Source organism: Pipistrellus kuhlii, unplaced genomic scaffold (assembly GCF_014108245.1).
Source record: "Pipistrellus kuhlii isolate mPipKuh1 unplaced genomic scaffold, mPipKuh1.p scaffold_m20_p_1, whole genome shotgun sequence".
NCBI classification, from domain to species: Eukaryota; Metazoa; Chordata; class Mammalia; order Chiroptera; family Vespertilionidae; genus Pipistrellus; species Pipistrellus kuhlii.
The window spans coordinates 105,089,124-105,100,936 of record NW_023425404.1 but is presented as its reverse complement, the minus strand read 5'-3'; the positions used below and the strand labels follow the sequence as shown (position 1 = coordinate 105,100,936).

General features: G+C 37.6%; 1 protein-coding gene across 2 annotated transcripts in view; it reads right to left on the bottom strand.

Moving 5' to 3' along the window:
• The window catches only part of YME1L1 (YME1 like 1 ATPase), a 73,036-nt gene that overhangs the window by 3,349 nt on the left and 57,874 nt on the right, over positions 1 to 11,813 (bottom strand). For both annotated transcript variants that reach the window (XM_045587785.1, XM_036459042.2), the window contains exons 10-15: positions 7,305 to 7,457; positions 5,694 to 5,826; positions 4,429 to 4,491; positions 3,337 to 3,449; positions 2,253 to 2,408; positions 224 to 375 (exon numbers count right to left, since the gene is read on the bottom strand). In XM_045587785.1, coding sequence (XP_045443741.1) covers positions 224 to 375; positions 2,253 to 2,408; positions 3,337 to 3,449; positions 4,429 to 4,491; positions 5,694 to 5,826; positions 7,305 to 7,457 — 770 coding nt within the window. The remainder of the gene's footprint in view (positions 1 to 223; positions 376 to 2,252; positions 2,409 to 3,336; positions 3,450 to 4,428; positions 4,492 to 5,693; positions 5,827 to 7,304; positions 7,458 to 11,813) is intronic.

The window sequence follows — 11,813 nt, the reverse complement described above, 5'->3', positions numbered from 1 at the left end:
CAGCCAATCGATGTTTCTCTCTCATCATTGATGTTTCTATTTCTCTATCCCTCTCCCTTCCTCTCTGAAATCAGTAAAAATATATATTAAAAAATATGTACGAAAATATCAACAAATTTAGCAAATAGCTGAATGTTGTTTTAAGGGGATTTTATCAGCAATTTCATACATATGCTTCTGGAAAGTGCTATCTGAAAGCAAAGAAAAACTGCAAGATACTTACATGCCCAAGTGTTGGCCCTCGAGGCATGATCGTAGCTTTGTTGATAGGCATTGCATCTTTAGTGTAATATGCAATAATAGCATGGCCAGATTCATGATATGCAGTGATGGTTTTGTTTTTGTTATCGATTTCCACACTTCTACGTTCAGGCCCTAAAAGCAAAAAATTAATCAGGTTAAATGCTCTTATTTTGTTCAAAAATAAGTACAATTGCACAATACATATTAACTACAACAATGTGTACTGAAAACCAAAATTATTAGAACTATCATCTTACTCTCATAGCCAAAGGGAAAACTTATATTTCTAGAAAATAAACTTTCAATTTAAAAGGGATGTCTTATCTAACCTATTTTGAAGCCAATTCTTGAGTTACAATAAAAAATACTAAGAAATGTATCCCAAATGTCCATGTATCCCAAACAAGTATCCTATATAACAGAGGCAATATGCAAATTGACACCCTCAAAAGATGGCTGCCTATGATCAAGCCAGCAAGGGGGTTAGTGAGGGACGACCAAACAATTGACCAGCAGGCTGCTTGGGGTGTCCAGGCCAGTAGGGGGGATAGTGAGGGATGATTAAACAACTGAACAGCAGACTGCGTGGGGCAACCAAGCCGGCAGGGGGATAGTTGGAGATAACCAGGCCAGCAGGGGGAGACAGCTGGGAGAACCAGGCTGGCAAGGGGGGAGTTAGGAGCAACCAGGCCAGCATGGGGGGACAGCTGGGGAGAACCAGGCCGGCAGGGGGGCGGTCAGGAGCAACCAGGCCAGCATGGGTGGTAATTGGGGGGCTATTAGGCTGGCAGGGGAGAAAGCCAGTAAGGGGCAACTAGGCTGAAGAGATGAGGCACCAGACCAGCGGGAGTGGCGGGTTGGGGATCAATTAGGTAGGAGCGACCAAGTTGGCAGGGAGGGGGCAATTGGTGATGACTTGGCCAGCAGCAGGGGACAGTTAGGGCTGCTGGCCAGGTCATTTGCACAGGTCATCAAAGGCAGGCAGGCAGGTGAGTGATTAGGAGCCAGCACTCCAGTATTGTGAGAGGGATGTCTAAGGATAGGGCCTAAACCAGCAGTTGGACATCCCGAGAAGTCCCAGATTGGAAAGGGTGCAGTCTGGGCTGAAGGGACACCCCCCCCCCCCCCAAGCCCCGGTGCACTGGGCCTCTAGTAATTATATAATCTACATTTATCTGTGAGAGGCCAAACTGTTTTTGCTACATTCAAATATATATTTTCATGTCCCTATATGTTTGTTTTTATTTTTTGTTGTTAATCCTCACCTGAGGATATTTTTCCCATTGATTTCTAGAAAGTATAGAAAGGGCCCTAGCCAGTTTGACTCAGCGTATAGAGCGGCCTGCAGATTGAAAGGTCCCGGGTTTAATTCTAGCCAAGGGTCCTGGGTTCGATTCTGGCCACATGCCCGGGTTGTGGGCTTGATCCCTAGTAAGGGGCATGCAGGAGGCAGCCAATCAATGATTCTCTCTCATCACTGATGTTTCTCTCTCTCCCTCTTCCTTACTCTCTGAAATCAATAATATAAATATTGATTTACAGTAAAAAATACTAAGAAATGAATCCCAAATGTATCCAAAATATATATATCCATATATATATATATATATATATATATATATATATATATTTTTTTTTTTTTTTTTTTTTTTTTAAAGAAATTATAGAAAGGAAAAAGTTGAGGAAAGTGTGAGAAGAAAATAGAGGAGGAAAGGAAGGAGGGCGGGGGAAGAAAGATAGAGAAAAACATTGATGTCAGAGAGGCACATCGATTAGTTGCCTCCCACACCTGCCAGATTGGGGCCTGTGATCTAACCTACAACCCAGGTGCATGCCATTGGGAATCAAACCCTCAGCCCTTCAATATTCAAGCCAAAATTCTAGCCACTAAGAAACACTGGCCAGGGCTATCTTTGTTTTTTGGTTTTGTTTTTTTAATAACCTCTCAAAATGAAGATTTATTCTCTAACATACTGAATAGTATAAAACAGGAAAAAAAGAAAACCTACCCATTAAAATTTTATCTTTGGAAAACTCAAGTTCTTTCATGGTAACCATTTCTTTTCCATCAACAGCTGCCTTTAAAGCAGCTTGGTTCACAAGATTCTCCAACTCTGCTCCAGAGAAGCCAACAGTACCTCGAGCTATGATTTCTGGATCAACAGCTGTATAGATATAACACAATATATAAAAGTCCCAAAACAGTCAACAGAAAATTTGCAAGGAAGAACTCAAATACCAAAAAAATAATAACAGCCATCCTGAACCATAATTTAAAATATATATCTTAATTATAAAACTAAAAAATAAATTTATTTTAATAATTTCTAAGGGAATAAAGTCAAAATAGTTATAAATATAAATATAAAACTGCCATTGGGACAAATAACAAAAGCTCTTAAATTTAAATAACTTTGTGAAAAAAATAAAGAAATGTAGAGTTATCTGATCATTTAAAAACCTTCAGTTATGGCCTACATCATTAGTGGCCTAATAACAAATCAAAGAAGCATAATTGTAAACATATCTTTTTCTAAAATTTCATTTTGAAATACTTTGGACATAAAAACTCCCTTTATTATGGAAAGCTTATTTGTGTTTATTTTTAACACAAGTTATTATTAACTTGATTCAGTTATCTTTGAAAATACTGCAGCTGTAATAGCTGCATTTATTACTCAGGTTGGTCTATGATTTTTCGTTTCCGTGTGCTTTGTTTTACAGGTGATTTTCCCTTCCTTAACACTAAAGTGACTATCTCATGAAATACTGTGGTCATAATGTGCAGGTGTTTTTCCCTATTATTTCATATTTTACATTCATCTTTAAAAACATACATATATTCATCTTTAAGTATTATCTATCTGAATATTCAAAAGAAAACTTTCATGAGAATCAGAATTCAAAATGATAAAATCTACTGCATATGCATTAAGTATGAAATGGACTTTTTTTTTTTAAAGGACTATAAATGAAAGAAAAAATAACTTACAAAGGAACTGACATTGCTTAATTAAGAAACACTAACTGGGTGGATTGGCATATTACCATTTTATGGAGATAACAATGTTTGGATCATGGAATAAGACTTACACTGATCAAATTTTATTTTATTGAGATACCATTTCAAAATTTCTGTTCGACCTCTTACATCTGGCCTTGGAACTGTAACCTGCATGTCAAAACGACCAGGACGAATTAAGGCACTAAGAGAGAATACACAAAGAAAATGAAAATTAGTAAGGTGACTATGTTGAAGGCAAGCTAAACAGGACCACCACACTAAGGAGAGGTTGGAAAGGCAATGCAACCAGAGGTTAAATGTAGTTTTGAACATAAGTATTCAGATAGTTCCTTATAAAACATGGCTCAAATAAGTTTTAATAAATGTGTGCCTACAGATAGCAGACACCCCTCAGAAACAAAATGTACAAGTCAATCAGCCAGAGAACAGATAATTCTATACCAGTCTATTAGAGTCTCAGGCAAAGACAAACTATTAGATGAAACAAAAATATGAATAACTTCTATAATAAAATCAATAAAAATTTAAAATTATACTAAATTTTATATATCATAAAAAGTTTTTGTGACATATAAGTTATCCAAAGATCCTTTTAACAGCTTTATTGAGATAACTTACATATTACCAAATTTAAAGTAGATAAGCCAGCATGCTCTTTCTCCCTCTTGAGCATTTTCCCTTCCCCCAGGCTCCTCTGTATTTCTTTTTCCTGCACTCCAAGTGCCCTTCTTTTTGCTTCCATGACTCCTTTCCTATGCCCACACAGCCCAGCTAGCTTACCTTTTCTATCTCTGTAACTTTCTGAATAAATTTTTCTCTTATAATTGAAAAAATAAATGGATAATTAAAAGCTCTTTAATATTTCAGAATTCTGTAACCATCACCACAATCTAATTTTAGAAATGTTCATGACCCCTCAAAAATAAAACACAAAAAGCCCATATCCACTGGAAGTCACTCCCCATTCTCCCCAGCCTCTGGCAACCATTAATCTACATACTTTTTGTTGCCCTGGATTTACTTATACTGGACATTTCATATAAAGGGAAGCATATATGATGTTCTGTGGTGGGCTTCCTGCCATTAGCATCATATTTTTAAATTTCATCCATAGTCCAACATATATCAGTACCTCACAAAAATTTTCTTTTAATACTTACTTATCTAATGCTTCTGGGAAGTTTGTGGCTCCTATGATGATAACTCCTTCATTGGGTTTAAAACTATTACAAAAAAACACACAAAAAAACAGTATCTTTTCACTAAAAATTAAAACAGCACACATATATAAATGTTCTACATAAAACTACTTATCATTAATCTTAATAACAGCAAAGAAAAAGGATTGGTATTTTTATGCCCCAAATGCTATCTCTATTTTTTAAAAGAAAAAATATTAGCCCAGTATACTTTACTACAACTGCTAATATATAATCACCAAATCATCTGTGATTATATACCCACACAATTACTTGTTTTACTTAGAAAGAAATGACCTGACACAAGAAGATTGGGGTACCTGACTACATTTTTGAAAAATTATTTTATTTTTAAGTTTACCAATTCAAACTGTGTGCTCCTAAACTTACTATTTGGTTCCAGAATGTCTAATATGACTTTAAGAAATATTTTGCTTCTTTCCAAGCAACCCCACCTCTTGCTTTTTATATTCTGAAAACTGATGCAAGTTTTCCTTCCGCACCAGGCCTGGAGACCATTGCCTCCTCTCCCAACCCTACCTGGGACCTTCAAGCCCCCAGATGGGACAGGGAATTAGGGGTGGGTGGTGGCAGACGCAATGCCTTTTCCAGAGGAGCCAAGGGCCAACCCCCTCCTCAGGGAAGATGACCAATCTCCCACACTCCCTCCCTCCCCTAGGCCAGCAGGCCTCGATCAGCTCACTGCCTTCCTACCACAGTGGCAGTGAGGGAAGGAGGGGGAAGGCGGGGAACCATGCAGTGATGGTGTGCTGGCGTCTGGGGTACGGCATCTGTTCCTTCCACATCGGCCCAGCAAACATCACCTCCTCTCCAACTCCACCAGGGCCTTCGAGGCCCTGGGCTGGGACAGGGAACCAAGGGTAGATGGTGGATGTGGCCCCTTTCCCAGGGGGCCAAGGGCTGGCTCCCTCCTTGGGGCTGGTGGCCAAACTCCCGCTCCCTGTCCCTCCCCCTGGACAGCCCTCATTGCCTGCCAGGCCTAGGAACCCACCCATGCACAAATTTGTGCACTGGGCCTCTAGTAATAAATAAAAAAGGTGCAACTATCATCAACTTAAATGAGTTGATATATTAACTACGCTATTAGAATTAGAAACAATACAATCCTGAAAATAGCTTGTCTTGACTTTTTGCATGACTCTTTTTTGTTGCCTACAAACATAGAATGTTATTAAATATATTCCAAAGACAGAAGATTCAATTACCCATCCATTTCAGCAAGAAGTTGATTTATAGTCTGCCTTGAATATGGATGCATTGGAGATTCAATTCGCTTCCCACCAACAGAATCTAATTCATCAATGAATATAACACAAGGAGCATTTGCTTTTGCTTCCCCTAGGAAAACAAAAAAGATTAAAATTTTAATGAAAATTCATATAAATATTAAAAACCTGCAAAATTGTCAAAACCCAACAAAAAGATATTAGGAGAAAATACACTAAAACAGATTTTGTTGTGTTCTTTCTTTTTTATTTTTTTTCCCCCACTGATAAAGAACAACAGCCTATGGGGACTCTTTCCCCATCCCCGCATGGTATCTGTGCTGTGAGATTCTTTCCCCTCCCCCATATGGGAGCATGTACTTGTTCAATGAATTTCACCTTTGCTAAAAAAAAAAAAAAAAAAAAAAAAAGCCTTGGAAGGAAAAAAAATAATTAGATCATAGAGAATGATATATATTAAAAACCGTTGTAGCCCAGATGGTTAAGTGGTTAGAGCATCAGCCTGTGTACCAGAGGATCAAGGGTTCAATTCCCAGTCAAGACCATGTACCTGGGTTGCAGGTTTGATCCCCAGTCCCAGTCAGGATATGTGCAGGAGGCAACCACAGATAGATGTTTCTTTCTCTCTTCTCTCTCCCTATAACACTCCTTTTCACCCTCTCTAAAAATCTATGGAAAGCCCTAGCCAGTTTGGCTCAGTGGCTAGAGCGTTGGCCTGTGAACCAAAGGGTTCTGGGTTCAATTCCCGCCAAGGCACATACCTCAGCTACAGGCTCCCCCCTGGCCCAGGCTCTGGTCCGGGCATCTGCAGGCGGCAACCAAATGATGTGTTTCTCTCACATCAATGTTTCTCTCTGTCTTTCCCTCTTTCTTCCACTCTCTCTAAAAAATCAATGGAAAAATATCCTCGAGGATTGAAAAATAATAATAAAATTAAATATAAATTGATGAAAATAATATCCTCCAGTTATGATTAACAAACAGATAGAAACAATTCATTCTTCCTACTTGTTTCAACTAGTTTAACCTCAGGTTTGAGATTAATTACATACTATAGAAATGATAAACTAAATAAAAAAACAACAAAAAGACTCAGCTTTTCTGCAGCACCCAACTACATCTAACACTTCCATTAGCTACTTTGACTGTATTTGGGGGGAAAAGTACAATTCTGTCTTAGTTCACACATGAAATTCCCTGAAACCAGCCTGGCCAGCATAGCTCAGAGGTTGAGTGTCAACCTATATACTGGGAGGTCACAGTTCAATTCTTCGTCAGGTCACATGCCCAGGTTGCGGGCTCAATCCCCAGTAGGGGGCATGCAGGAGGCAGCTGATCAATGATTCTCTCTCATCACTGATGTTTCTCTCTCTCCTCCCTTCCTCTCTGAAATTAATAAAAATACATATTTAAAAAAAAAAAAAAAAAACTCCCTGAAACCAGAACCCCCATATAACTTTGTTCAGCTGAATAACAATCTTAACTAGCAAAAAAAGGGAGAAAACAAAACAAAACAACAAAAAAACCCTCTTCCCCTGAAATTTAACAAAAAAAAAATTAGTATTGTATAAAAGATAAATTTAAACATACTAAAAAGATTTCTTATGCGGCTGGCTCCCACACCCACAAACATCTCATCAAATTCTGATCCAGAAGCATAATAAAAAGGAACATCAGCTTCTCCAGCTACAGCCCGGGCAAGAAGTGTTTTTCCTGTTCCTGGTGGTCCAACTAAAAGAATTCCTATAAAAAAAAATAATAAAAAGTATACAAGAATAATTGAAATTAAAAACAAAAACAAATTCTGATACACATCTTAAAAAATGAATAATTTATATAACATTGAGGTTAAGAGCACATCAATGACCAATATTTTCAAACACAGCAAAATATATTTCTCTCTACTAATAATTCACTTCAGGATCTTCTCCATAACTCATTTTCTTGTATCATCTAAACACTGTTTACGTATCAACCATAGACAGGACAAAATCTTGGGGGAAAGAAATATAAACTTATGATTAAGCAAATAAGATTCACATAAAACAGTTTAAGAGACTAAACAACAAATGCAAGCATCAACCTTGAACTGATATACCTTCATAAAAAAGCACATAATTTAGCCCAGCCGGCATGGTCCAATAGTTGAGCGCTGACCTATGAACCAGAATGTCATGGCTTGATTCCCAGTCAGGGCACATGCCCAGGTTGTGGGCTCAATCACCAGTAGGGGGCATGCAGGAGGCAGCCGATCAATGATTTTCTCTCATCATTGGTGTTTATCTCCCTCTCTCCCTTTCTCTCTGAAATCAATAAAAATATATGAATTTTTTAAAATTCTAGGGGCATCTGTAGAAAATTTGAAAAATACTAGAAAGTTCATGAAATTAAGAAAATAATGTTTAGTTTTATTCAATAGAATAAATTTTTATTTTTATTTAGGACAATGTCCTTACTCTTAGGTGATGCATAACAAAATATTCAGATGTAAATCAAGTAGTTAATGTCTACAGCTTTCTTTCTAATTTTTCTGTATGTTTGAAATTTTCATAACAAGTTTTTCATGTTAGGATAATAGAATTTCCTGGTTTACATAACTTTTTCATCTTTCAGACTACCTTTTAAAAAACAAAACTGTATTAATGCTGTATATTAAAAATACTTTTTTAAAAAAATACACTAGTTTTTTTCTATTGATTACAGAGAGAAAGGGAAAGAGAGAAATAGAAATATCAATGATGAGAGAGAATCATTGATTGGCTGCTTCCTGCATTCCCCCTACTGGGGATTGAGCCCATAACACAAACATGTGCCCTTAACTGAAATTGAACCTGGGACCCTTCAGTCCACAGGCCCTTGCTCTCTCCCTTGCTTTAGCCAAACCAGTGAGAGCTAAAAAAACACTCTTTAAGAAAAACTCAAAAATATCCTGCAGACTATATTTTCATTTTCATGTTATTGTTGTTCCTAACTAGTTTAAATCATCCTCATATCAATTTCTGTAGATTATATCTTGGTACCTGAGAATTTTCCCACAAATTTATAAAATATTCCTTTGATCAGAAAGAAAAATGTAATTTTTGTTTGTTTTAAACATGTTCCTTATGATGTTACAGTACTGACTTAATAAGTGAACTTTACATTAAGAAAGATTCAAGCAGGTATTTTTATATACTACTGAACATTCCCAGTAAAGATACTATAGAGTATAAAAATAAGCCTATACTGTGCCTGACTCCATGTGGAGTGTGGCTTCTCTTTTAAAGGTCGTGAGGGGTCCAGAAGCCAAGGCCCATGTGTAATAGCAAAAGAGCTTTGTAACAAGACTCACATGGGCCAAAACCGGTTTGGCTCAGTGGTAGAGCGTCGGTCTGCGGACTGAAAGGTCCCAGGTTCGATTCCGGTCAAGGGCATGTACATTGGTGCGGGCACATCCCCAGTAGGGGGTGTGCAAGAGGCAGCTGGTCGATGTTTCTCTCTCATCGATGTTTCTAGCTCTCTATCTCTCTCACTTCCTCTCTGTAAAAAATCAATAAAATATATATTTAAAAAAAAAAAAAAAAAAAAAAACAAGACTCACATGGAAATGAGGGAGTTGCCTGGAGCCCAGTGAGAGCCGAGCCAGGCCAGCTGGGCTGACTGGGGAGATGTCCTGTATCCCACTTTGCAGGTGTGGACTGGGCAGTTCTCCAGGGCCCCTCAGCTTCAGAGAGCCTCAGATTGGAGACAGATAGATTGCCCATCCCTGCTCCCCACTGGCATCACAATAAAGCAAGCTGCCTTTTTATGGTGAAAAAAATAATAATAATAAGCCTTATATAGTAGTGCCCCTTGAACTCACTAACTCCATTTCTAGCATTGGAATATACAATAATTTACAGATAATAAATGAATAAATCTAGGATTTGTTCTAAGGAAATAATTAAGCATGTAGGCAAAACCTTAAATTATTAAGATAATCATAACAGTGCTGGTTTAAATAGTAAAAGATAAGAAATAATTTAAAAGTTCGATATATTGTAAATGGTTAAAGTATAGTATAATACAACCATCTAGAAGGACAACATAAAGTCATTACAATTCTGCACCTAAATCTAATACTGGGTTTTTCCCTCACATCAACAATCAATTCTGACATCAGCTGTTTATCCTATAATTCAATTCAATTCTGATACTACCTACTTGGAGATAGCATTAAATTCCCACAAGTTTAAGAACTCAGTACCACCGAAACCGGTTTGGCTCAGTGGATAGAGTGTTGGCCTACGAACTGAAAGGTCCCGGGTTCGATTCCAGTCAAGGGCATGAACCTTGGTTGCGGGCACATCCCCAATAGGGGGTGTGCAAGAGGCAGCTGATCGATGTTTCTCTCTCATCGATGTTTCTAACTCTCTACCCCTCTCTCTTCCTCTCTGTAAAAAAATCAATAAAATATATTTAAAAGAAAAAGAACTCAGAACCATAACACTGTTTCCCCCTCCTTCTTGAGAGATTTCCCAAAGGAAGACAAGATTATTTCCTATGCTTTTTAGCTAGGCAAAGGTTCCAATGTTCTCCTCCTTCAGTATGGTTAATTTGCTAGATGTAATTCACAGAACTCAGAGAACACATTTACTTAGTAGATTACCAGTTTATTATAGTATGTATAATTAAGCAACCATATAGGGGGCAAGCAAACCCCATCCTTCTGGGTTTCTATGGAGACCTCATTACATGAACATGATTAATTAAATTACTGGATATTGAACACTGATTCAACCTCGAGCCCTTCTCACTCCCCAGAGGTGGGGAAATGCGTGGGTAAGATGGTACTAAATGTTCCAACTTTCTAAGCACAGAATAGGTTCTCCTGGCCACCTGCCCCCATCCTTAGGTGTTTTCTAAAAGTTACCTCATTAACATGACAAAATACCCCTTTCTTTTAATATATATATTTATTGATTTCAGAGAGGAAGGAAGAGGAGAGATAGAAACATCAATGATGAAAGAGAATAACTTATTGTCTGCCTCCTGCACACCCCGTATTGGGGATCGAGCAACCTGGGCATGTGCCTTTGACTGGAATCGAACATGGGTCCTTTCAGTGCACAGGTTGATGCTCTATTTGTCAGACAAACCAGCTAGGGCAAAACACACCTTTAATTGCTCTCTTCACTATGATATTTCAGGTCTTAAGAGTTCTATATTAGCCGAAACTGGTTTGGCTCAGTGGATAGAGCGTCAGCCTGCGGACTGAAGGGTCCCAGATTCAATTCTGGTCAGGGGCATGTACCTTGGTTGAGGGCATATCCCCAGTAGGGGTTGTGCAGGAGGCAGCTGATCGATGATTCTCTCTCATCGATGTTTCTAACTCTCTATCCCTCTCTGTAGAAAATCAATAAAAATATATTTAAAAAAAAACAAAAAACGTTAACCCTCAGCACTTGGAATCTTCTGCTGAGACAGTAAAAAAAAAAAAAAAAAAAAAAAAAAAGTTCTATATTAGTAACAGGGACTAAAACCAAATGTTTTTCATTGTAAATCAAAATATCACACAGTAATTAAAATTCATATTGAGCATGGCCGTTGTTGCTCAGTGGTGGAGCATAGTCAACCCATGAACCAAGAAGTCACTGGCTCAATTCCTGGTCAGGGCACATGACCAGATTTTGGGCTTGATCCCCAGTGGGAGTCGTGCAGGAGCCAGCTGGTTGATGATGTTTCTCTCTCATCAATGTTTCTATTTATCCCTTCCCCTTCTTCTCTCTCTAAAAAATCAATTAAATCTATTTTTAAAAATAAAAAATCATACTGAGTATTAACTGTGAGAAAACATCAGACAAAACCAAACTGAGAGTTACTCTACAAACTTATGTGTACTCTATACAATTTTTAAAATCATAAGAAAATCCACCCTCATACGTGTTTGGAAAAAAAAAAAGTGAGGAATTTTTTCAGATTAAAGAAAGTCTAAATGTTATATGTGAACATGGATTGAGTTTTGAACCTGGGTTGGGAGAACAATGAGAAAACTTAATAAAAAGGTTATTATTAAGAACAATACTGAAATTTGAATTTGATATGTTTCAGATCATCGTTAAATTTCCTGATTTTAATAAC